Source organism: Elgaria multicarinata, chromosome 18 (genome assembly GCF_023053635.1).
Source record: "Elgaria multicarinata webbii isolate HBS135686 ecotype San Diego chromosome 18, rElgMul1.1.pri, whole genome shotgun sequence".
Classification (NCBI taxonomy): domain Eukaryota; kingdom Metazoa; phylum Chordata; class Lepidosauria; order Squamata; family Anguidae; genus Elgaria; species Elgaria multicarinata.
In genome coordinates this window covers 7,538,243-7,562,708 of record NC_086188.1, presented here as the reverse complement: position 1 = coordinate 7,562,708, position 24,466 = coordinate 7,538,243, and the positions used below count along the sequence as shown (strand labels likewise).

Below are 24,466 nucleotides of genomic sequence, written 5' to 3'. Positions count from 1 at the left end.
TAAAGTGGGAGGGGATGAAGTGGGGATGAAATTGTATCTCCAGGAAAGGCTGAATAACCACACTGCAGTGCATTCTGGGAGAAAGCACTTGCTGTAGAAGGACTATCTAGGACTACTTTTTTTTTAAAAAATGCATAGAAATATGCATTAATCAATGGGGGAAGAAGGCATACATTTCAAAGATGCACACAATTGATGTGTATATTTGGGGAAATATGCATGGTCATCCCCACAGATTTTCATGTGAAAAAACAAAAAGAACAACGCTCACTATCTCATATGGACTCGAGTCAGAACGAGTGTTGAGATGGAGTTCGGAGAACTTTGATGAGCTCATCTTTTTTAAAAAATTACTGATTTGCACATCCCTAAGTAGAAGAGGTTACTGGAGTGTAGGGATGGGTGACTCTAGAAATGGATGACTCTATTTCTAGTCCATATCACGTTCACATATGTTCACCTACCCTTCGGTTCCATCCCTTTAATATCTGGTTTTCGCCCAGCCCAAGGGTTTGGGCTGGAAGCAGGCTGTTGTGAGGGGGAGGGTCAGAATAGAGGCACCCCTCGTGGCGCGAAACGTAGGCCACGTCAGATAGGGCGGGGCTGTGCCTATAAAAGTCAGCCTGCCTGAGGCATCATCTTCTTCCAATTTTGGCTCCCACACCTCTTCTAGTATGGGATTAGCCAGTTGCTCCCTTTGGAGGGGGTGCTAAGTAGGAATTTTACCGTTCTGATGGGTTTTGCCTACTTCATACTGAAAGTCTTATGTGAGAGGTTAAGTAATTAGGTTGATTCACAGCAGGGATGTGTGGGAGTTGGCTATATTAGATAAGGACAGTGAGGACTCTGGCACCTTTTGGTGACTGGCATAGCCGGAGGACCTGCTTCTCAGGGGCTATGTGGCTCCCATGTCACGATATGGTATCCCTTTGGAGACCCTCCTGTCTTTACCTACTCGCTGTCATTATGGCTGTGGGCAGGGGTGTCCTAAGGCGGTCTCCCCACACTTTCAAAGTGTCACATAAGTAAGGAGCCAGCTTTCTGGACTCCTTGCTTTGGAGAGTGGCTCGCCCATAAGACAAGCAAGGACTTAATTCCTGCACTTTCACATGCAGATCCAGGGAAGGATGAATCTATCTAATTATTAATAAAGAGGCCCTAGTTTAATCTAAGATCTTGTGTCCATGTCTTTATTCTATGCTTCTGCTTCCACTCGCAACTACATCTTTATTAACTGAAAAATAATCCTATGTGACAATGTGTGTTATGTATTCAAATATGCATTTGAATATAGATTCAAAATTAGAATTCCCAACGTATTTTCTCCCAAAAAAATCATTTCTGAAGCTTCAATCTTATACCCCTAAGCACCATGGAACTCAGTAGGGCTTACTGAGTATTGAGTAAACACATATAGAATCACATTGTAAAAACATTTTGTTTCTCTCTCAAAATGTATATTTTAAAATGTATTTTCCCCTATTTGGAGTGAAAATATATTTTAAAAATTCACTCCTAAATGCAAATTTTCAGGTGTGTGTTTTAATTGACTGCCAGCTGGAAGTATGTTTATTGAAAAATCCCTTGAATTGCTTCTAGGAAATTCTCTTCTATGAAGACTCTGAATTTCGTTCATTGCGGAATTAATATATTGATACAATCAAAAGGACAAACCTGGAGGCTGATTTAATTGTGTGATTAACTACTTGAACTGATGTACCTGCTGAGCTGATTGAGTAACTTCAGTGAACTAATTGAAGAACTAACTCCCAACGTTGAGTGAATTTAAAATTTGTTAACAGAGAAAAACTATGGCCCTTAGGAAGGCATCTCAGGAGTCATAGAATCATAGAACAGTAGAGTTGGAAGGGGCCTAGAAGGCCATCAAGTCCAACCCTTCACTCAGTGCAGGAATCCACCCTAAAGCATCCCTGACAGATGGTTGTCCAGCTGACTCTTGAATGCCTCCAGTGTGGGAGAGCCCACAACCTCCCTAGGTAACTGGTTCCATTGTCATACTGCTCTAACAGTCAGGAAGTTTTTCCTGGTGTCCAGCCACAATCTGGCTTCCTGTAACTTGAGCCCATTATTCTGCGTCCTGCACTCTGGGATGGTCGAGAAGAGATCCTGACCCTCCTCTGTGTGACAACCTTTTAAGTCTTTGAAGAGTGCTATTATTATTATTTATTTATATAGCACCATCAATGTACATGGTGCTGTACAGAGTAAAACAGTAAATAGCAAGACCCTGCCGCATAGGCTTACTCCCCTCAATCTTCTCTTCTCCAGGCTAAACATGCCCAATTCTTTCAGTCTCTCTTCATAGGGCTTTGTTTCCAGACCCCTGATCATCCTGGTTGCCCTCTAACATGCACACTGAGCCCATAGATACAGGGAGGGGATCCCCCACTTAGATTCCTGCTCCGTCTCTTCCAACCACCATGGGAAACTCTGAAGTGGAGTCTGGTAGCTCCATTTGGGGGGGTGGGGCTGTAAATCCATTCTGGCTTTCCATCAGAAGCAGCCAGAACTCTAAAGGAGCTGTCCAAAGTGCTGAACCAGAGTCTTTGCAGAGAGTTTTCCCATTTTTCTTGTTACTGAATGTAAAAATGTTAAATATCTGTGTAAGCTCAAGATGGAGCGGGTTTAAAGGGGGGGAACAATAAGGAAATGAAGAGTTACACGCATTGCATGGGAAATATCAGTTCAAAAGCATTTAAGACAAGTCTGCTGAGGTGATATATGGCCTTAACCTGGTTGCTTTCCCAAAGCATTTTTGAGATGTACGTGGGCTTTAACTAGATTATTTATCACCTTAAAACTGCACTGGAGAAGAAAATTAAGGAGAGAGTTCACCGGCAAGATGGTAAAACTTAAGCAGATGAAATGCAAGCATTCATCTGGATAACAAGACAAACTAATTCCATGAATGTAAAATGGCATGCAAGCTCAGCTCTTCCTTTTTAGGTTTTAATGGAATGTCAGAAGATAGACTGGCAAAATTCAGGTGGCTTTTGGTGGGCCACCATGGTGAAACACAACTGGATTTTGTTACTCTGAAATAAACAGATTGTCTTGCTAAGAACCAACAACTTGAGGCACCAGAAAGTGAAGAAATCACTTCCATTCAGGGTCATAACTCCAGAATCTCCTTGAACAAACAAGGTCCATTTAAGGAAGAAGGCCTTATTTAGGTGGACTGGGTGGGGGAGCAAACAAAACAAAACCTAAATGTGACCAAACACCTACTTAAGGCTCATTCACAATCTCTTAGTTGTTGGAGCAACACAAAAGTTAAGTATGTCTGAATTCCAAACCAGCAGGAGCTGTCTGTGATGTTATCCACTTCTACATTCTGATTTTGGACATGTATGATCACATTAAGAATGTTTGTTTGTTGTTTCACAATGTTATATCAATGTATACATGTGCATTGTTAATGCAGAGAGGAGAGGGAGAAAGTTGGAGCCCACAGTGCAGTGTAGAAAGTTTGGAAATGACAAGTGGAATAATGGAGGGTTCCTGATTGAGGACGCATGAGAAATGTGATCTTTTTTAATTCCAATATGAACAGACTTGATCTGTGCCTCCTGAACTAATGTACAAATAAAAAAATAGATATTCACCATCTTTCCCACTTCTCCAAATGTTCTGATACAATTCTCAGCATATTTTTCAAATGTTTTAAAAAGCATACCTACAGTGAGAATTTTTGAAAATAAATAAATAAATAAATCTCTCCCTAATGCACGGGTTCCATTCTGAAAATGTGATTCAGAATCCCACAGTCGGGACAGAAACTCAGATGGTAACATCAGAAGCATCCCTGGCTCATGTTTCTCTGTGACAATGAGCTGACATTCCTTCCGAACACAACATGCCTAACATTCCGTATGTGACAAGAGTGCTGAAATACAGAGCTTTCTCTCACTAATAAAACACACGCTTTGCCCAGGCATTCAAACTACTCATGCAGAGATGTGCACAGGAGCTCCACCCTCCTTCTGTTACCGTCCATGCCACCCTCCGTGAGTTGGACACTTTGCTGCCCGAGATAAAGGCAGAGCTGGCGTCAAAGCCTGGCAAAGGTTGGCTACCTGCCTTCTTTCCTTGACCCCTAAAACCAGCAGCCTGAGGCAGCCGCCTCACTTTGCCTAATGACAGGGCCGACCCTGATGCAGGCTCCCACTGCAGTTGCCCAGCCTCCACCTCATGGAGGGCAGCAGGGAGCCAGGGGTAGTGTACCTGTCCCTGCTCTCCCTCACATCTGAATAGGACTTGAAAGAACACATTAGTCAGGGCTGCAGCATTGAGAGGCCTTATATGTTCAGAGGAGGGCAACCAGGATGTTCAGGGGTCTGGAAACAAAGCCCTATGAAGAGAGACTGAAGGAACTGGGCATGTTTAGCCTGGAGAAGAGAAGACTGAGGGAGAGACATGATAGCACTCTTCAAATACTTGAAAGGTTGTCACACAGAGGAGGGCCAGGATCTCTTCTCGATCATCCCAGAGTGCAGGACACCATGGAATAATGGGCTCAAGTTAAAGGAAGCCAGATTCCAGCTGGACATCAGGAAAAACTTCCTGACTGTTAGAGCAGTATGACAATGGAACCAGTTACTTAGGGAAGTGGTGGTCTCTCCCACACTGGAGGCCTTCAAGAGGCAGCTGGACAACCATCTGTCAGGGATGCTTTAGGGTGGATTCCTGCATTGAGCAGGGGGTTGGACTCGATGGCCTTGTAGGCCCCTTCCAACTCTACTATTCTATGATTCTATCATTCTATATCCCCCCAGGGAGATAACAGTGAAAGCGAGACACTGAAAATATAACTCAAGGGGTTGGAGGAGAGGAAGGAGGAGACAATGTTGACAAAATGAAAAGGGGGGGAACCAACCCTCGAGCACAAGCAACAATTAAGAAGCACCAAAATGAATATCATTCATGTGCCCATGCCCTCGAACCCAGCCTAGGTGTTAAATATCCCCATGACAATGGTGGTAAAGCTAAGTAATTGCTGCAATTGCTTCTTGATTCATCTTCCAAATTAGTCCCTTGGGGTGGGGGTGGGAGGAAGATAATGTATGTTTTAAAATATTTTCAAAATTATCCATAATTAGGCTGATATTCTGCTCTCAAATGCTTTGAATCACTCTTCTTTTTGTTCTCGCTTCCTTTTCTTTTTCTGATTGGGAAGGTTTGACAAGAATTGTTTCTATCTCTCCAGAACAATGAGAATGAGGCAGACTTGAAAGAGAAATAAATGGAGCTAGACTGGGGGGGGGGGTATGTGTGTATGTGTCCAAACGCACATGCACATTTGCTTGCTTAGATTCTCTTTAACTGCACAGATCATATTTGGTAGAAAATGGGAGGAAATGAAAAAAGAACAAGTGGGAATGGGGGAAGAAAGGGCCAAATGACACATTATGTGGAAGATCAAGAATTCCACCTCCTAATACCCCTTTCTTTCTTTCTTTCTTTTCACTAAAGTGTAGCCTTGGAAAAGAGTACTGTCAATTTATTTCTAGCAGCAATTTAAGGAAGGATGTGTGACCCTGTCAAGGGTAGGACATATGCAGCAATATGAGATGGAGCGTGTTCAGAGGAGGGCAACAAGGATGATCAGGGGTCTGGAAACAAAGCCCTATGAAGAGAGACTGAAAGAACTGGGCATGTTTAGTCTGGAGAAGAGAAGATTGAGGGGAGACATGAGAGCACTCTTCAAATACTTGAAAGGTTGTACCACAGAGGAGGGCCAGGATCTCTTCTCGATCCTCCCAGAGTGCAGGACAAGGAATAATGGGCTCAAGTTACAGGAAGCCAGATTCCAGCTGGACATCAGGAAAAATTTCCTGACTGTTAAAGCAGTACGACAATGGAACCAGTTACCTATGGAGGTTGTGGGCTCTCCCACACTAGAGGCCTTCAAGAGGCAGCTGGACAACCATCTGTCTGGGATGCTTTAGGGTGGATTCAAGCACTGAGCAGGGGGTTGGACTCAATGGCCTTATAGGCCCCTTCCAACTCTACGATTCTATGATTCTATGAGATGAGCCAGGAGCTATAGGACAAGCCAGTAGTCAGGACTGAAGAATAAGTTCAGAAATCAAAAGACACAAACCAGGAGGCAGGGTTGAAGAACAAGCCAGTAGGAGCAAAGGGCAAGCCAGGAAAGAGGATCATGGAGCAAGCCAGAAGTCAGGACAGAAGAACAACCAAGATTACAAGGTCATCCCAGAACTCAGGATGAATTTGTTGCTCAAGCAAAGTGCAAGAACAGGAAACCCTCAATCTCCTTCCTATCTAGGAGGATCCAATTCACTGAAAAAACTGCAAACTGCAGTTCAGTGGCTCAACACATGAGGGAGCTGCCCACAGGCCCCAAGAGCTCCTAGCAGACTAGAAAGAAGACCAAAAGTATCACTGCGACCTTCTCTCTTACGTTCCCACAAAGAGAATGGCAAGGTGTGACACGGGAGCTTCATTCAAGCAGCTTTAGGGTGACAATATGAAAAGGAGGACAGGGCTCCTGTATCTTTAACAGTTGCATAGAAAAGGGAATTTCAACACGTGTCATTTGTATATATGGAGAACCTGGTGAAATTCACAACAGTTAAAGCTGCAGGAGCTATACTAGAGTGACCAGATTTAAAAGAGGGCAGGGCACCTGCAGCTTTAATTGATGTGATGAAGAGGGAATTTCACCAGGTTCTCCATATATACAAATGACACCTGCGGAAATTCCCTTTTCAGTACAACAGTTAAAGATACAGAAGCCCTGTCCTCCTTTTCATATGGTCACCCTATTCAAGCAAGGAATCCCCCATGTGAATTCTGAGATGGGGAAGTCCAATCAGTCCTGTACCACATGCCGTTCTTGAAGGCTGTCTTTTAGCAACACACTTTTTTCACTCGCTTTAGTTGTGTATGTTAGACTTCTTTTAAGGGGGTGGGGGGAAATCACCTACCCCATCCAATTCCATAGTAGTATAAATGCTTGCTCTCTTCAGATCCAAACACTTTGATCACCATACTGTAGAGATGAAAGCCTTCCACCAGCATCCAAGCAAAGGCACTCAGGAAAAAGAAATGGAGGAGAATAGCCAGGATTTTGCAGGGCACCTGCGAAGAAGTCAAAGTGAGCAAATGAATGGAGATGTATGCATGGCATGTTGAAAGCACCAACCAACCAGTGCACTGTTTGGAATGGTGCATAAACTCGCATTAGGCAGCTCAGTGGAGGCCACAGTGTCGCATACATACAAAACGCTCCATAATCGCTTCAGGTGAAGGCTATTCAACTACCCCACTCAACAGGGTCAAAGGGAAGGAAGAACATCCCAGTGTTTCCTAGGTAACGCAGGGATGCATCTCTCTCTCTCTCTCCCCATGCTGTGCTGCAACCTTTTGTAAAACAGGTCCTATTTTAGCTCGATTGAGTTGGCTCCAACGAGCTGCTGGTGGTAATCAGAAGGGGGACGGAGTGAGGCCAAAAGCAAAATAAACTGGGAAGATTTATTTAAACCGCAGCAAATAAGCAGGAAATCAAGTTTACAAGATGAAGGCACAACACATGCATAGATGAGATCAGCTGGAAATAAAAGCAATGCGATGCTCAAATAAACAATAAAATGCAGAACCACTTGCATTAAAGCATAAACTGTGGTGTACATACAAAGCTTTCAACAGCCTTCTGCATTTGACTGATTCCTCCCTCCCCGATTTGAACCATGGTAATTGGGCAAGGCAGGCATGAGCACTGTGCACCAGCTTAACTTTTGAGCTACCAAGTTTCAGAGTCACAAGGTGAGTCAGACATCGTAGAATTCACATACATCAGCCCCAAACCAGTGCACAACTATTTTAGGTGAGAGGGGTGTGTGTGTGTGTGTGTGTGTGTGTGTGTGTGTGTGTGTGTGTGTGTGCACGAGCACTTATTTGAACATCCTAAGGTCCTCTGTGTTGCGGATGTGCAAATCAGCAAACTCCGAGCTTGCAGAAGTCCTCCAAATTCCATTTGGAAGCTCGAGTCTGTCTCAAATTCCAAGCTTTTATTTTTACTTTTCACATGAGAATCCATGTATATTTTCCTACATGTTGTTCCAAATGTACGCATCAATTGTGTGTGTCTTCGAAATGTACACAGTCTTCTCCAATTATTAAAGTACGTTTGTGTGCAATTTCCAAAATTATGCATGCGGGGAGCTCAGTGGGGAGATCATTCCATAATCGGGGGGGCCACCACTGAGAAGGCCCTCTCCCTTGTTTCCACCTTCCAGTCCTCCCTTGAAGGTTGCATTTATAGGAAGGCCCCAGATATTGTTTGTAATGCCCAGGTAGGTTCTGGTTCAATATATTGTTCCTTCTGGTGATTTCGGTTGGCATGGTCTTCAACGGGCAGTTAAGACCCATCAAGCTTTTCAAAAGACTTGCTCCTTGTGGAGATGAAGACTGCTAGAAATGTTTTGCTGATATGGATCAATACAGCTGTTTCAGATTTGGAGGATCTCCTTGGGGATGTGGTGATGGCAACCGTCCTGGTGATCGCCCGCACTTCAAAACTTGTCACTACACCACCAAAGACCACGACATAGCCGTGTCTTTGATGGGCGCCACAGAAAACAAGGAAGGGCATTTAATCAGAAGAAACTGAAGGGTCTACTAAAAATATTTCTTAGTACTGGGAAGAAGCGCCATTGGGTAAGAGGAAGCCACTGTAACAGAAACTCCCCTGGGATATAAGTCCGTGCTTTCAGATGATGCTTGGAGGCTTTGTGTAGGACGAATGCAGGCATTTGAAACTTGTGCATTTAATTGGTGCTCCTCCCTGAAGCCCTGTTGTAACTGCTCTTATCAATTACTCCTCAAAGAGGTCGTTAGGGCTTTCCTGTCTGCCACGTCCCCTTGCCTGTGTACCTGCCTGCTTGATGAAAAAAGACAGGCTAAAAACGTGCTCACATGGAAAGTGCTTCGTATTGTGTGTGTCTCTTTCATACGCTCATTACGCTTCCATCCCAAGTGGGTTCTCTGATCTCACCCTAGCTTGCTTCGGTGTGGGTGGTCTCCTTTTGAGAAGACTTTGTGGATATTAAGTCAAGGATTCTGTACAGGCCTCTCTTGCCCAGGTTTCACCCCACCCCACCCCTCCCCACCCCACTTTCGAATGTGTTACGGATCTAAGTCAATGCCCTGTTTCCCGCTTTGTTGAGAACGGCCGTACCGCTTTGCCAGGACAAAAAATGCATTGTGAGGGCAGCGCTTATTGAGTCCGGTTGGCGTACCGCTTCGCCAGGACAAAAAATGCATTGTGAGGGCAGCGCTTATTGAGTCCGGTTGGCGTACCGCTTCGCCAGGACAAAAAATGCATTGCTCAGAAATTGATTTCTGCCAGGACAAGATTTGGTAGGGAAGAGCTTTCTCTCTTTGCTCTTTTCCCAGAGCCAACTGAAAACAGAGAACACAAAAGAAGTAATCATATTTTTTCAGCAAAACGGTTCCACTCTGCCCGCCAACACCCCAGACTAGGGGAAGGGAAATGTTTTTCTGTTGACAGTCACTTTCCTCAAGAGGTAAGCCTGTCAGGGAGCAAAAGCCAGTCATGGGCAGGATCAGGAATAAAACTGAGTGGGGGTACCCTTTTTCTCTCTTTCTGCCACCCTCCACTCCTGCCCCTCTCTCTTGTTCTCTGTACCACCCCTTACTCCCTTTCTGCTTTTCTCTCCCTCTTCTTGGCCACTCCCTTCTCTCTCTCTCTGCCACCCCTTCCTCCCTTTCTCTCTTCCTCCCTTTCTCTAGCTCTCTCTTCTTGCCCACCCACCCCCCTCTCTCTCTCTGTGTGTGTGTGTGTGTGTCTGTCTGTGTATCTCTCTGTGTCTGCCACCCCTTCCTCCCTTTCTCTCTTCCTCCCTTTCTCTCACTCTCTCTTCTTGGCCACCCCCTCTCTCTCTGCCACCCCTTCCTCCCTTTCTCTAGCTCTCTCTTCTTGGCCACCCCCCTCTCTCTCTCTCTCTCTGTGCCACCCCTTCCTCTTTTTCTCTCACACTCACTTCTTGGCTCCCCCTTTCTCTGTGTGTGTGTGTCTCTCTCTCTGTCTCTCTCTGTCTCTTTCTCTCTGCCACCCCTTCCTCCCTTTCTCTCACTCTCTCTTCTTCGCCACCCCCTTCTCTCTCTCTCTCTCTCTGTCTCTGTCTCTCTGCCATCCCTTCCTCCCCTTCTCTCTTCCTCCCTTTCTCTCACTCTCTCTTCTTAGTCACCCCTTCTCTCTCTCTCTCTCTGTGTGTGTGTCTCTCTCCCTTCTCTCTCTGTCTCTCCCTTTCTCTCACTCTCTCTTCTTGGCCACCCCCTCTCTCTCTGCCACCCCTTCCTCGCTTTCTCTAGCTCTCTCTTCTTGGCCACCCCCTTCTCTCTCTCTCTCTCTCTCTCTCTCTGTGCCATCCCTTCCTCCCTTTCTCTCGCTCTCTCTTCTTGGTCACACCTCTCTCTCTCTCTCTCCCCCTCCCTTCCTCCCTCCCTCCCTCCCTCCCTCAATTAGTCACACTTCCCCCAGTACTTTCATCTCAAGTACTTTCCATGACCCTTTCCATTCCGTTCCAAGTATTTCCCCCCATCATGCACACTTTTCTCAAATATGCACATTTTGTATGCAAAGTTTTGTGTGCAGCGTTTCCAAGATGAGCTGCATCGCAAAGCTCGTAAAACTGTGCAAGCCAAACTCTGCCTTGGCTCACTTATAGGCCCAGGAGGTGCAAATTGAGTAAATCCATTAAAAAGAAGAAGTAAACCCCCTTGGTTTCTATGTGTGTTACTGCCTAGGAACTGCATACAGGACTTCAGCGAAAGTTGTCTTTTTCAAAAATTAAACGCTTCTCATATGAAACAGTGCAGACATGGTGAGAGAGTGTGATTGTGTGTGTGTGTGACTGTGTGTGACTTTGTGTGTGTATCTGCAAAAATGAAAAGACAGCAACCGTGACAATGAAACATCCTTTTTTCTCATCTCTGTACTGTGTGCCCTACACTCATTTTATTTCCCTCTGGCTTTGCTTGCCTCTTTGGACTTAACACACTGTCTTGCTGATTTATTGACAATTGTTCTCTGGTATGTTTTCCTGCCTTGTTTTCTGGGATATTTTTTTTTCCTGATTGCATCTTTCCTGCTCAGCTTCATTCTCTCCAAGTTTTTATTCCCCCTCTAAAACCGGATTCTTCTCATCCTGCCTCCACCTTCACCCAGTACCTTATCTGCCTCTTTGCAGGGATGTTGCCATATGTTTAAAAATATATTGTAAAGCTGGATAAGGTGCAGAAAAGAGCAATTAAGATGAGCAAGGGTCTGGAGCATCTCCCCTATGAGGGAGGGTTACAACAGCTGGGATTGTTTAGCTTGGGGGAAAAGGGAGACACAGACCTTAGCTAGACCTAAGGTTTATCCAGGGATCATCCCGGGGTCATCCCTGTTCATGTAAATGACACACGGGGGATCCCGGGAGCAGGCAGGGATGACCCCGGGACCACCCCAGGATAAACCATAGGTCTAGCTAAGGCCTAAGGGGAGACATGATAGAGGTGTAGAAAAGTACGTATGGTGTGGAGAATGTGGATCGGGAGACTTTTTATTCTCTCATAACACTAAAATGGGGCCATCCCATGAAGCTTATTGGTAGAAGATTCACATCAGGTGCACGGAAGGACTTCTTCACATAGCAGGTAAATTATGAAATGTTCTACCACGAGATGTTGTGATGGCCACCAATTTGGATGGCTTTAAAAGGGGGTTGGATACATTTCTGGATGAGAAGGCTATCAATGGCTACTAGCCCTGATAGTTATGTGCTACCTCCTGTAGCAGAGACAATAAGGCTATATACACCACTTGCTAGGGAACACGGGTGTAAGGGTGATATTGCACTCATGTCTTGCTTATGGATTCTTGGCCGATGGCTGGTTGGCCACTGTGAGATGTGAAAACAGAATGCTGGACTGGGTGGACTCTTGGTCTGATCCAGCATGGCACATTTTATTGTCTTATGATTCCCCCTGATAGTCTAGATGGCCCAATGGTCAGACTTGGAGTAAGGCAATTTCCTATGTTCCTAATTTATCAGTGCTTGTGTATGCATTGGATATGCAAAGCAGAGGAAAAGGGTTCAGTGCTTTCCAGCAACTAGAAGGTATTTCCAAAAAAGTTGCAATAAAAATGCCACCTGAAAACAATCCCTACTTGGAACTATATCGTCTGTCCAACATTTCTTTAAAAATAAAAATAAAAAAATCCGATCTGTTAATTAAGATAAAGCGGCTCAGTTTCATCAAATGCCGGGAGTTTCTCAGATAAAACTCCATGATGATGAATATTAATAGTATTAATTATTAACTTAAAACTGCAGCCCACGGGCTGCCTATGATTAATGCATGCCTTCATTGTCTGATTTGTGCTGCCCAAAATTAAAGCATGCACATCTGTCATGTTTACTTCATATTGCCGAATGTCTGATGTGGAATGAAAAAAAAAACCTCCAGAAGCATTAGGGTGTTACAACTCCCATTACCCAGGCACTCTTCATTTTAATAAAGCTGTGAGAAACAAGCCAATATATATACACACAGTAGCTTCCTTTAAATCTGGAGTTCGCGACGTGTGGCCCTTGGCCTCTCCCTCTGTGGACCCCATTGCTGTCAGTACACCACCTGCTTTTCCCCACAGTGGCCCAGTTCAGACAACACACTAAACCATGCTGCTTAACCACAAAATGGTTAAGGGGATGCATTAATTCATTCCATTAACTATGTTGTGGTTAAGCAGCATGGTTTAGCGTGTTGTCTGAACCAGGCCAGTGTTGCTTATAAGCTGGGTTGCAGGGCGAGGGCAAGGGGGGAGGCACCTGCTGTTCCTTGGCTTCAGGATCGCTATTTTCCTGGTAGTGGCAAAGAAACAACCATCTTAGTGGCCGTCACCGGGGGTTGTGGGAGGCTTTTAACTACACACCGGTGATCTAGGGCATGGGAGGGTCTGTAGCTCATTGTGACGGAGCTCCGGTTTTGCATGCAGAAGGTCCCAGGTTCGATCCCCTGCATCTCCAGGTAGGGCTGGAAATATTGTTGCCTGGAACCCTGGAAAGCCATTGCTGCCAGTCAGTGTCAACCATACTGGGCTAGATGGACCAAAGGTCTCTCTCTCTCTCTGCCACCTCTTCCTCCCTTTCTCTCACTCTCTCTTCTTGGCCACCCCTTTCTCTCTCTCTCTCTCTCTCTCTCTCTGCCACCCCTTCCTCCCTTTCTCTAGCTCTCTCTTCTTGGCCACCCCTTTCTCTTTCTCTCTCTCTCTCTGCCACCTCTTCCTCCCTTTCTCTCTTCCTCCCTTTCTCTCACTCTCTCTTCTTGGCCACCCCCTTTCTTTCTCTCTCTCTCTCTCTCTCTCTGCCACCCCTTCCTCCCTTTCTCTAGCTCTCTCTTCTTGGCCACCCCTTTCTCTCTCTCTCTCTCTCTCTCTCTCTCTCTCTCTCTCTCTCTCTCTGCCACCCCTTCCTCCCTTTTCCTCTTCCTCCCTTTCTCTCACTCTCTCTTCTTGGCCACCCCTTTCTCTCTCTCTCTCTCTCTGCCACCCCTTCCTCCCTTTCTCTAGCTCTCTCTTCTTGGCCACCCCTTTCTCTCTCTCTCTCTCTCTCTCTCTCTCTCTCTCTCTCTCTCTCTCTGCCACCCCTTCCTCCCTTTCTCTAGCTCTCCCTTCTTGGCCGCCCCTTTCTCTCTGCTAGTCAGTGTCAACCGTACTGGGCTAGATGGACCAAAGGTCTGACTCAGTGTAAAGCAATACGCTACGTCCCGACATTCTATGCTCCTATTTTGGCCTTACCATCCCAGGATCAAACTGGAAACTGATAAGAAGTAGGATCTGAGCCACCAAGATGGCGAAGGACAGGTTGGCATGGATGTGGTAGCGCTGGTTACGGATGGTGCTGACGGAGCTGTGGAAAGAAATGTGGGTTAGTGGTCTGAGAAGTGCTATGTTGACCATTTGTCTGCAATGGGTTGGTTTCCGATGGATTGCCTAATGCACTCACCCAAAATAGCTAGGTAACATTAAAGCTGCAATCCTATACACACTAACTGGGGGAAAGCCTCATTGAAGTCAACAGTCCTTGTTTCTGAGTAGGCATGCATAGGATTGCACTCTTAGAGTTCAATTCTATGCATACTGTCATGGGGGTAAGCCCCGGTGGAACACCGTCAAAGTTACTTCTGAGTAAATATGCGTATCAATGGCTACTAGTCAGGATAGTCATGTGCTATTTTTAGCATCAGAGGAAGTATGCTTATGTATACCAGTTGTTGGGGGATACAAGTGGGAGCAGGCCCTCACACCTATACTTGAAGGTTCCTATAGCAGTTGGTTGGCCACTATGTGAACAGGATGTTGGACTACATGGACCTTTGGTCTGACCCAGCATGGCTATTCAGAGCCAGTATGGTGTAGTGTTTATTGTGTTGGACTGAGAATCGAGAGATCTGGGTTCTCACTTGGCCATGAAGCTTACTGGGTGACTTTTTGGCAGCCACCACCACCACCACCACCATCATCATCATAATTTATTTCTTACCCACCTCTCCACTTGGATCAAGGCGGGGAACAACGGGTGAATATAAAACACATTAAAAACTGATTAAAAACATAGCATACATGATTAAAACATCCTTAAAACATCCTAAAAACATTCTAAAATTTCCCTGGATAGGCCTGCCAGAATAGATCAGTCTTTATAGCTTTCTGTAATGCTAGTAGACTGTTAAGTTGATGTGTCTCCTCCGGCAGGCCATTCCACAGTCTGGGAGCAGCAGAAGAGAAGGTCCTCTGGATAAAACCCGTCAGCCTAGTTTTGGTTGACTGAAGTAGATTCTTCCCAGAGGACCTGAGTGTGCAGTGTGGATTGTATGGGAGAAGGCAATCCCGCAGATAGCCTGGACCCAAACCATGTAGAACTTTAAAAATAATAACCAATACTTTGTACTTCGCCCAGAAACTAATTGGCAGCCAGTGAACAGATTTTAAAACTGGTGTAATGTGGTCACTCCTAGGTGTACCAGTGACCAGCCTGGCTGCCATATTTTGAACTAATTGAAGTTTCCGGACTGTCAGGCCAACCTACCTCACAGGGTTGTTGTTGTGAAGATAAAAGGGAAAGGGAGAGGGTTACATAATCCACCTTGGCTTCCTTAAGGAGGAAAACAGGTGGGATATAAAATGTAATAAACGAATAAATATTCCTTCCTGTGTAACATCTACATCTTCCAACCTCAGGTATGGGTAGATTTCCCCAAATGGGGAAGGTGTTGCTAGTTTGCCATGAGGACATGCTATTCATTCTATAAACCTGGGCGGAAGGTGAAGGCATCACCTGAACTTGGAAAAGCAAACTCATTGTCATGCATCAAGCAAAGCAAGCAATTAATTACATCCGCCCATTGTGAACTTCTGGAAAATGACAGATTTGAAATTGGATTTAGCTTCCCATTAACTTACCGATTTAAAGTAATCTCTGAAAGGAAAGAAACGGGGGTGTGGGTGTACAAACACTACATCAGGATTTGCAAGAGAGAAGCAGCCTTGGTTAGTGTCAAGGCGTTCTATAGAATTGAAAACACAGCCTCCCAGAAGGCAAATGGGGGACGGGTCAGTTGTGATCATACTAAGCAGGACGTTATGACCTGCCACATTCCACACTTCTGACCTTGCATCATCTCCACACTGGACTGTGACATGCCTCTCTCATGTCTTAATGAACCCAGCCCTCTGGCAACAAAGCTGCAAAATGATTTTTTAATTGGAATGGTGCCGCATCAACGCAAATGCAACGTAGCACTTGTGAAGTCAGCCGTCATAATAATAGCAACTAGTCCTTGAAGTCTTTTAAGTCCTTTGATGGGTAGCAGGTTCCTACAGACATCACAGTAATTCCTGACATTCAACAAAGTTAGAAACCCAACATCTCCTGTCTCTTCCCGGCACAACCTGCCTCCAGAGTCAAGAAAATCAATCAATACGAAATGAAAAGCAGATTTTTAAAATTTATTTTTTAAAAGCACACACAGGCGAAATCAACCTACTATCTTGAAAGCTCTGTAGATACGGGGCTCCTCTAAACAAGTGATTTATTGCACGCTCATGGTTGGCCACTCATGAAAGTTTGCGGGTCTTTTAAATGACGTTGCGAATGAACAGAATGTCTCACATGGCATCCATTGGAAATTCCGTCATGAGAAGAACCACTTTTAAAGGGGTAACATCTGAAAAAGTGGGATCTTCAGCCACTAGAGGGTGCTGTCTTAATGGAAGTGAACAGGACACGCTTAGTGGAGAAGTATTATTAACCCCTAAACACAAACTAGGTTCAGCACCTTGGATAGCTCATTTAGAGATCTGGCTGGTAATGGAGTGGTTCAGACAACACGCTAAACCATGCTGCAGCACGGTTTAGCGTGTTGTCTGAACCAGGCCACTGACTGAAAACCAGAATGGATTTACAGCCCTATTGAAATCAGAGCCACTGGCCACCATTTCCTAGACGTAATTCCTACTGGTGATCTGACTCTGATGCAGAAATTTGGGCCTTAGCTAGACCTACCTGAAAGTCCGGGGAAGAGGAGGGGAGACCTTGCGTTGCGATTAACATGAGATCTGTCCCCTGTTTATACGTAAGGCACGACAACCTCAGGAAGAGAGGCATCGCGCCCGCCATTTTAATTTTTTTAAAAAAGGGGACGGAGCACATGAACGCTCGTGCACAAAGGTAAGGTGTTTCTTTTTTTAAAACTACTTTCCCCGCTCCCCCACCGTACCCCTGATGGGCGCAACGCGGAGCCAGATAAACCCACAGAAATGGGCCACACAGAAGGCTGTATCCCGGGGCAAGGGAAGGATGATCCTTCCCTGATCCTGGGATCACCTGTGCGTCATCTGGATACACAGGGACAATCCCGGGGTTCGCCCCGGGATAAAGCGTGGTTTAGCTAAGGTTTGGTTGCTGGACCATGCAGAATGGCGGCATCATTCCCTGTCAAGACGTCAAGCTCACAAGGAGAAACGAAATAATAACTAAGAGGCAGGTGCGTTAACAATGCCATTGAAAAGAAGGAGGAGGAGGGGAAACTGGTAATATCGCAGATTCATTTTCTCACAATAGCCTTCCAAGTCTATTTGGACGTACTCGCTTCTTTCACTCTAGATCCATTCATCGCTAATGGCCTCAGGCCTGGCCCTCTTCTGATGGGAAAGTGGGAATCACTGGATGGAGAAGGAAGGGGCTGAAATCCAAGCGCATCCGGCGGGCCACCCAAACGGGCATTTCCATATTCATATCAAATCCGGCTCTGCGTCAATGCTTGATCCCACAATAATCTAGCTGTGGGAGGGTTTTCTATTAATATGGAAATAATGTGTTTATCTCTAACTCCCCAAATCACATTATAAACCGTCACGGACTGAGGAGATACTCCTTGTAGGAGCCAACTGGACCAAGCTGTGTAGAATACCAGCCATTCTTCCTTGCTTGCATGTGCCTTTATGGGAGACAATGGATGCCCTTTCCCATTCAGCTTGCACATTCCACCAAGTCTTGGCTATTGCAACAGCCAAGGGTGCTTTGGTACCAAATGCTTCCATAGACAGTTGCTCTTTCCTTTCTTTTTCTTTTCTTTTTAAGTGTTTACTTTAAAGCTTTGTAGTACAAAGGTGTATAAAATGACGGATCAAGCTAGAACCCAAGGTCAGCCAGTGAAGACGAATGATGGGAGTTTCGGAGCACTCAAAAGGAAGCGCTTCGGCACACTGTGTATAGTCAAATGCACTACTTCAAGATGGAAGGGTGTCTGCCGACTCAGATGGTTTGAAAAGAGCATTAGAGGAATCCATGGTGACCAGACCCATATTACTTCCAGGATCAGAGGCCTCTGTATACCAGTTGCTGGGGAACATGAGTGGGAGGGCGCTGTTGCACTCATGTCCCGCTTGCCTGTATGTTTCCAAGGTGCTGGTTTTAACCTATAAATCCTTACACAGCTTGGGACCACAATACCTGACGGAATGCCTTTACTGATATGAACCGACCCAAATACTACGTTCAACATCTAAGGTCCTCCTCTGGGTGCCTACTCCAAGGGAAGCTTGGACGACGGCAACAAGAGAGAGGGGCCTTCTCTGTGGTGGCCCCCCTAACTGTGGAACGATCTCCTTGATGAGGCCCACTTGGTGCCAACATTGTTATCTTTTCAGCTGGACAACCATCTGTCAGGTATGCTTTAGGGTGGTGTCCTGCTCTGAGTGGGGGTTGGACTCGATGGCCTTATAGTCCCCTTCCAACTCTACTATTCTACGATTCTATGGAGCAAGCCATGAAATTTGCAACCCCATCCAAAATCCCCCTTCGTACATTTAAACTCCCCCTTCCTCCTCTTGAAAAGGAAAGAAAGTACTGCAACTACTGAAGAATAAATTGCAAGGAAGTAACTTGCTATTTAAAGAGCTTCCCGTTTTCAGGAAATTAAAGTAATTTAGACCAAACCCAACCAAGTGTTACAATATATATATATATATATATCTTTATTGCATATTAGCCACCTGGGCCATTCGCAAACAGGTAAAACAATAACATACCCACCGCGAGCTTGCCACAAGCCATATATATATATATATATATATATAGATATAGATATAGATATAGATATAGATATAGATATAGATATATATACAGAATCTAATTAAAGAGGTTTAAGGAATTAATCACCTTTTACGAAACTCTGAACACCTGAGAGCATTCGGCCCAGTGGCCTGAAAAGAAGCTTTGCACACGCGCACACCCTTTTCTTTTTAGATTTGACTATCCATATTTCTAAGGCGATATTGGCTGAGCAGGCAGAAAAATTAAAATTACTCACGACAGAATAGCAAACGTGACTAGCGTGATAGTCAAACAGAAGATGGACAGGGAGCAGCCGATGTAAGTGATGGAGGACAGCGCCACCTGGTGTCTGGTTGATAGCTGTGCACCGAGCAACAGAGAGAGAGAGAGAGAGAGAGAGAGAGAGAGAGAGAGAGAGAGAGAGAGAGAGAGATTACTTAATTGATTATGAATTAAGCCACAGTTTATTCAAAGCTTCAGACACACACACACACACAGAGCCATACCAACATTTAGCAGGATTACATACAAAAAAGGGGGGAATATATCTACCAAATAAGTACAAATATCCACACGAAGTATTTAAAATATATACATTCTCATGAGACAATGGATTATTTGAATTTGCAAAAACAGCAAAGCGATTTTAGTAGGATGCACATCTTATAAGCACAATATTTAATGGCTCTCTCACACACACACACCCCTAGTTTTCCGATTTTCTTCCCCTCCTTATTGTTTTATCATGGTTTTATTAGAATGTAAGCCTATGCGGCAGGGTCTCGCTATTTACTGTTTTACTCTGTACAGCACCATGTACTTTGATGGTGCTATATAAATAAATAAATAAATAATAATAATAATAATAATAATAATAATAAACTTTTCCAAGTGATGCTCCATATTCTATGGCTACTAAGCACACTTAGGCCTTAGCTAGACCTAAGGTAGGGTGACCAACTGTCAGGATTTCCCCGGATTTGTCCTGGTTTTTGTTCTTCCCAAGGTGTCAGGGGGGATTTTCTATAATTTTCAATAATGTCCTGGAATGACACACCTTCCCCTTTAAGGCTACCATTAGCATGGCAGAAGGGAGTGACATGCTTTCTTGAGGCACATCATTCCCCCACCCCGCGCTCCAATTGAGGTCTTAAAGGGGAAAGTGGGTCATTCGTGGACATTATAGAAAAGGCCCCAATTGGAGTGGATGGTGGTGGTGCAGAATGAAATCCTTTCCCCTCCTCCACTCCAATCGGGTTCTTTAAGGTGGCGGGGGAATAACGTATTTTCTGCAGCACTCAGAAAGCTGCTTCCCCCCACACATGCTAGGTGTCCTCTTTTTTGGTTTCCCAAATATGGTCACCCTACCTAAGGTTTATCCCGGGGTCATCCCTGCCTGCTCCCGGGATATCCTGTGTGTCATTTACATGAACAGGGATGACTACGAGACGATCCCAGGATAAACCTTAGGTCTAGCTAAGGCCAAAGTCCTCACTGGACTGGGATTTCCTTTGGGAGGGGATTGCCCCTGAAGGTTCTTCCTAAAAGGATTTTTGGGGATACTTCTGCAAAGGTTCTGGTTCCTCTGAGCATACTGAAACCTCCCTCTTGTTATTCAGAGGCCCAGGATTAGTAGCCATTGATAGCCTCCTCCTCCATAAATTCGTCTAACCCCTTTTAAAGCCATCTAAATTGGTGGCCTTTGCGATGTGTTGTCGTAGTGAACGCCATAGTTTATGTGTTATGTGGTTTTATCTGTCCTGAATCTCCTGCCCATCAGCTTCATGGGATGACCCTAGGGTCTAGTATCATGAGCATTTACTCCAGCATTTATTCCTTCTGCTGCCACACCACTTTCTGTTTGACGGGGCCAGAAATGAACATAAACTAGGGTGACCCTATGAAAAGGAGGACTGGGCTCCTGTATATTTAACAGTTGTATTGAAAAGAAAATTTCAGCAGGTGTCATTTGTATATATAGGGAACCTGGGGAAATTCCCTCTTCATCACAACAGTTAAAGCTGCAGGAGCCCTGCCCGCTTTTAAATCTGGGCACTCTAGTATAGCTCCTGCCGCTTTAACTGTTGTGATGAAGAGGGGATTTCACCAGGTTCTCCATATATACAAATGACACTTGCTGAAATTCCCTTTTCTATGCAACTGTTAAAGATGCAGGAGCCCTGTCCTTCTTTTCATATGGTCTAACTGTGTTTCAATGGCTACTCGTCTTGATGGCTCTATGCTACCTCCAGTATCAGAGGCAGTATGTCTGTGGATACCAGTTGCTGGGGAACATGGGTTACTATTGCACTCAAGTCCTGCTTGTGGGTTTCTTGTGGCAGCTGGCTGGCCACTGTGTGACCAAAATGCTGGTCTCCGTGGACCCTTGGTCTGATTCAGCAGGGCTCTTCTTATGATCTTAGTGTTACTTGCTCTTAGTTTTGGTTCATATATTCAGATAAAACCAAGGTCTTCCTGAGAGAATCAGCAAGAGTCAGGATTTCTCCCCTTCCTTTGTATCGTTTTGCCTGAGACAGAAAAACAAAATAATAAATTATACCTCTCCTTTTTTCTCTTATTTCCCCCCACTTTTTCTTCTTTTTTGGCTTTTTGTTTTTTCAGACACTACACTTTGCTAGGGATGCACGTTTCTTTAATCCGAAAGAAAAATAAATAAATGCAAAAGAGCTCCATTTATATCTAGTTTCTGTTTAATAATTACATCAGAATTAACTAGATGTGAATAACGTGGATTAGCAAAACAGAAAGGTTACCAAAGCTATGTGGTTTCTGGATCAGTGGTTTGCTATGGAATATGGTTGAGTTTTAGCTGTCGATAACCCACAAGGAAACAAAGCACAAAACCAAATTGTCAGTTTCCTGGGGATTTGACGATGCCAAGTGTCAGAAACACTGAGTTGTAGAAGTGCTGCAAAGAACTATCTGGAGATTTTGCAGACAGTGGTTGTCATGAAATGAATCCTGAGCTTTGAAATTCCATCTAGAGTTGCATGTACATTTTATGGACTGTTCATATCTTGGGAGTTCTGTCCATAATTAACAGGAAAAAAACTTAATGTAAGTGAAGTTTTGTATTTTCTAAAACCAGAACAAACTTACTTATACAGCATCTCTAAGCCATTTATAGATGGCTTTTCCAAAGCCGTGCACAAAGTTGCAAAGACAATATAAAAGAAAAGAAAAAATACAGAACTTGAAAATCAAACTGTATGACTGAAGAAGACCAGCTGGATGCAAAAAGTAAATCAAGCCAAATTGCTTGCTGAAAAAGGAAATGCCTTTGAAACCCCAAGCGGAGATGTAGATTTTTGAAACTTCTTTCATGAAGATCCAGAAGAACCTGAAAAATTCTAGGTTCAAAGGAACCTGGGAGTTTCTAGGCCCATGGGAACTTGGGGACCTCTAGGCCCAAGTAAAACAGAAGAACTCTACTTCTTAGGTTGCCTGAGGAATTCCAGTTCCTAGGAAACCTAGGGGTGGTTATAGGTCTTAGGGAACCTCAGAATCCAGAACTATGTTCAGTCTAACCAATAGAATTATATGGAGTATAAACCGTTGGTCTTAGAACAACTGTCTGCTCTATTATTAGAATAAAGTCTGGTTTTCCCTTCCACTTTTTGATACATTTTCTTCTTCTTCTCCATACTGAAGCAATTTGACTATTAGGATAAGCAAAGTAAGTACTGCAACAGCTAAGTTATGGCAGGAACCCAGCTCTTCTGTGGATAGATTGCTAATTAAATTGGGGGTTTGGCTGCATTTTCTTTTTCAAATTATCATAAGAACATGAGAAGAGCCCTGCTGGATCAGACCAAGGGTTGATCTAGTCCAGCACTCGGTTCACACAGTGGCTAACCCACTGTCGACTGGGGACCCACGAGCAGGACACGGTGCAACAGCAGAGCTCCCACTCATATTCCCCAGCAACTGGTGTATACGGGCTTTCTGCCTCTGGTACTGGAGGTCACACTTAGCTATCAGGACTAGTAGCCATTGACTTTCCTCTACAGTTACATTTTTCTAGATCGGCATGCAGTGACTACCAGTCAAGCTTTGCTTTGGAAACAGACGAGCTAACATGGATGTTCACAAGGATTGGTGGTCAAAGTACATTCTGAGAGGACAAAAAATGACTCCATGAGACCTTCAGTAAAGGCCAGCTTCTCCTAACGATGCCACAATTTATTCAAAACAGAAGCATCAAGGAGTTGTTTCTTGTTTTCCCTTTATTCTCATAAGAAGGAAAGAAGAGCCCAGCTGGATCAGACCAAGGGTCCATCTAGTCTGTCATTCTATCCACACAGTGGCCAACTAGCTATTGTCCAGGAACCCATAAGCAGGACATGAGCATGGGACATCCACCCTTGTCCCTCAGCAACTGGTGTACACAGCTATACTGCCTCTGATACTGGAGATGGCATACAGCCATCAGGACTAGTATCCATTGATAGTCCTATCACGCAGGAATGTATAAAATCCCCTTTTAAAGTCATCCAAATTGGTGGCCATCATTATATATTGTGGAAGTGAATTTCATCGCTTAAACTACGCATTGTGTGAAGAACTTCCTTTCATCTGTCCTGAATCTCCCACCCATCAGCTTCATGGGATGACCCCATTGTGTTCTAGTATTATGAGAGAAAGAGACACAGAGAGAAATACCTCCCTATCCACTTTCTCGACACCATGAATAATTTTGTACACCCGTATCACAGCTCCCCTTACTCGCCTTTTTTAAAGCAAAAAAAAATCCCAACTGTTGTAACCTTCTCTCATAAGGGACTTGTTCAAGCCCCTTGATCATTTGAGTTGCCCTAATCAAAGAAGTTGGCCTAATCAAGGATCAAAGGATCTACTCCATCAAGAAGGAATCAAAGGATGTACCACAGGAGTAACCAACCTTTGTGACATATATAGGAATAGAGGAAGCTACCTTATATTGGTCTGCCTCACCCAGCATTGTCTGCTGCTGTATTTCAGTCTAATACATTCCCGCAAAATACTGGTTTTAACCTATAAAGCGCTACACGGCTGGGGACCACAATACCTGACGTAACGCCTCTCTTGACATGAACCTACCCATACACTGTGCTCAACATCTAAGGTCCTCCTCCGGGTGCCTACTCCGAGGGAAGCTCGGAGGATGGCAACAAGGGAGAGGGCCTTTTCAGTGGTGGCCCCCCAATTCTGGAATGATCTCCCCGATGAGGCTCGCTTGGCACCAACGTTGTTATCTTTTCAGCGCCAGGTCAAGACTTTTCTCTTCTCCCAGGCATTTAATACCATTTAACAACATATGCTAAGTTTGTTTGTTTATTATTTAATGGACCCCAGAACTGTTGTTGTTTAAATGGACACTGTTGTTGTTTTTTATATTTTTGATGGTTTAATTTTGTATACTTTTTAATGTTCACAGTTTTTAACTTTTGTAAACTGCCCAGAGAGCTTCGGCTATGGGGCAGTATATAAATTTAATAAATAAATAAATAAATTATCAACTCGCTGTCATGATCTGCTCATTACAAAATTCAGGTTTCAAAGCATTGTTTCTATTTAAAAGGTGGTGTGTGTGTGTGTGTGTGCGTGTTTGCTTGCTATGAATTCTTTTTTTAAAAGCACTTCCAATTCTCAAAATGCTTGTGCCACGGAATTAATCAGTGGCACTGCAGATCACTTTGGTTCAAATTGCAATTTGCAATAATTGCGATTCCTCAAGCGTCCCTGCTGGCAACAGGCAGGGAGATGCGTTTCCCATCACTGATCTATTCGACTTG

General features: G+C 44.5%; 1 protein-coding gene across 2 annotated transcripts in view; it reads right to left on the bottom strand.

The window, feature by feature from the left end:
* The window catches only part of ADGRD1 (adhesion G protein-coupled receptor D1), a 192,207-nt gene that overhangs the window by 49,737 nt on the left and 118,004 nt on the right, over positions 1 to 24,466 (bottom strand). For both annotated transcript variants that reach the window (XM_063144072.1, XM_063144073.1), the window contains 3 exons: positions 18,928 to 19,031; positions 13,853 to 13,964; positions 6,972 to 7,125 (listed from right to left, as the gene is read on the bottom strand). In XM_063144072.1, coding sequence (XP_063000142.1) covers positions 6,972 to 7,125; positions 13,853 to 13,964; positions 18,928 to 19,031 — 370 coding nt within the window. The remainder of the gene's footprint in view (positions 1 to 6,971; positions 7,126 to 13,852; positions 13,965 to 18,927; positions 19,032 to 24,466) is intronic.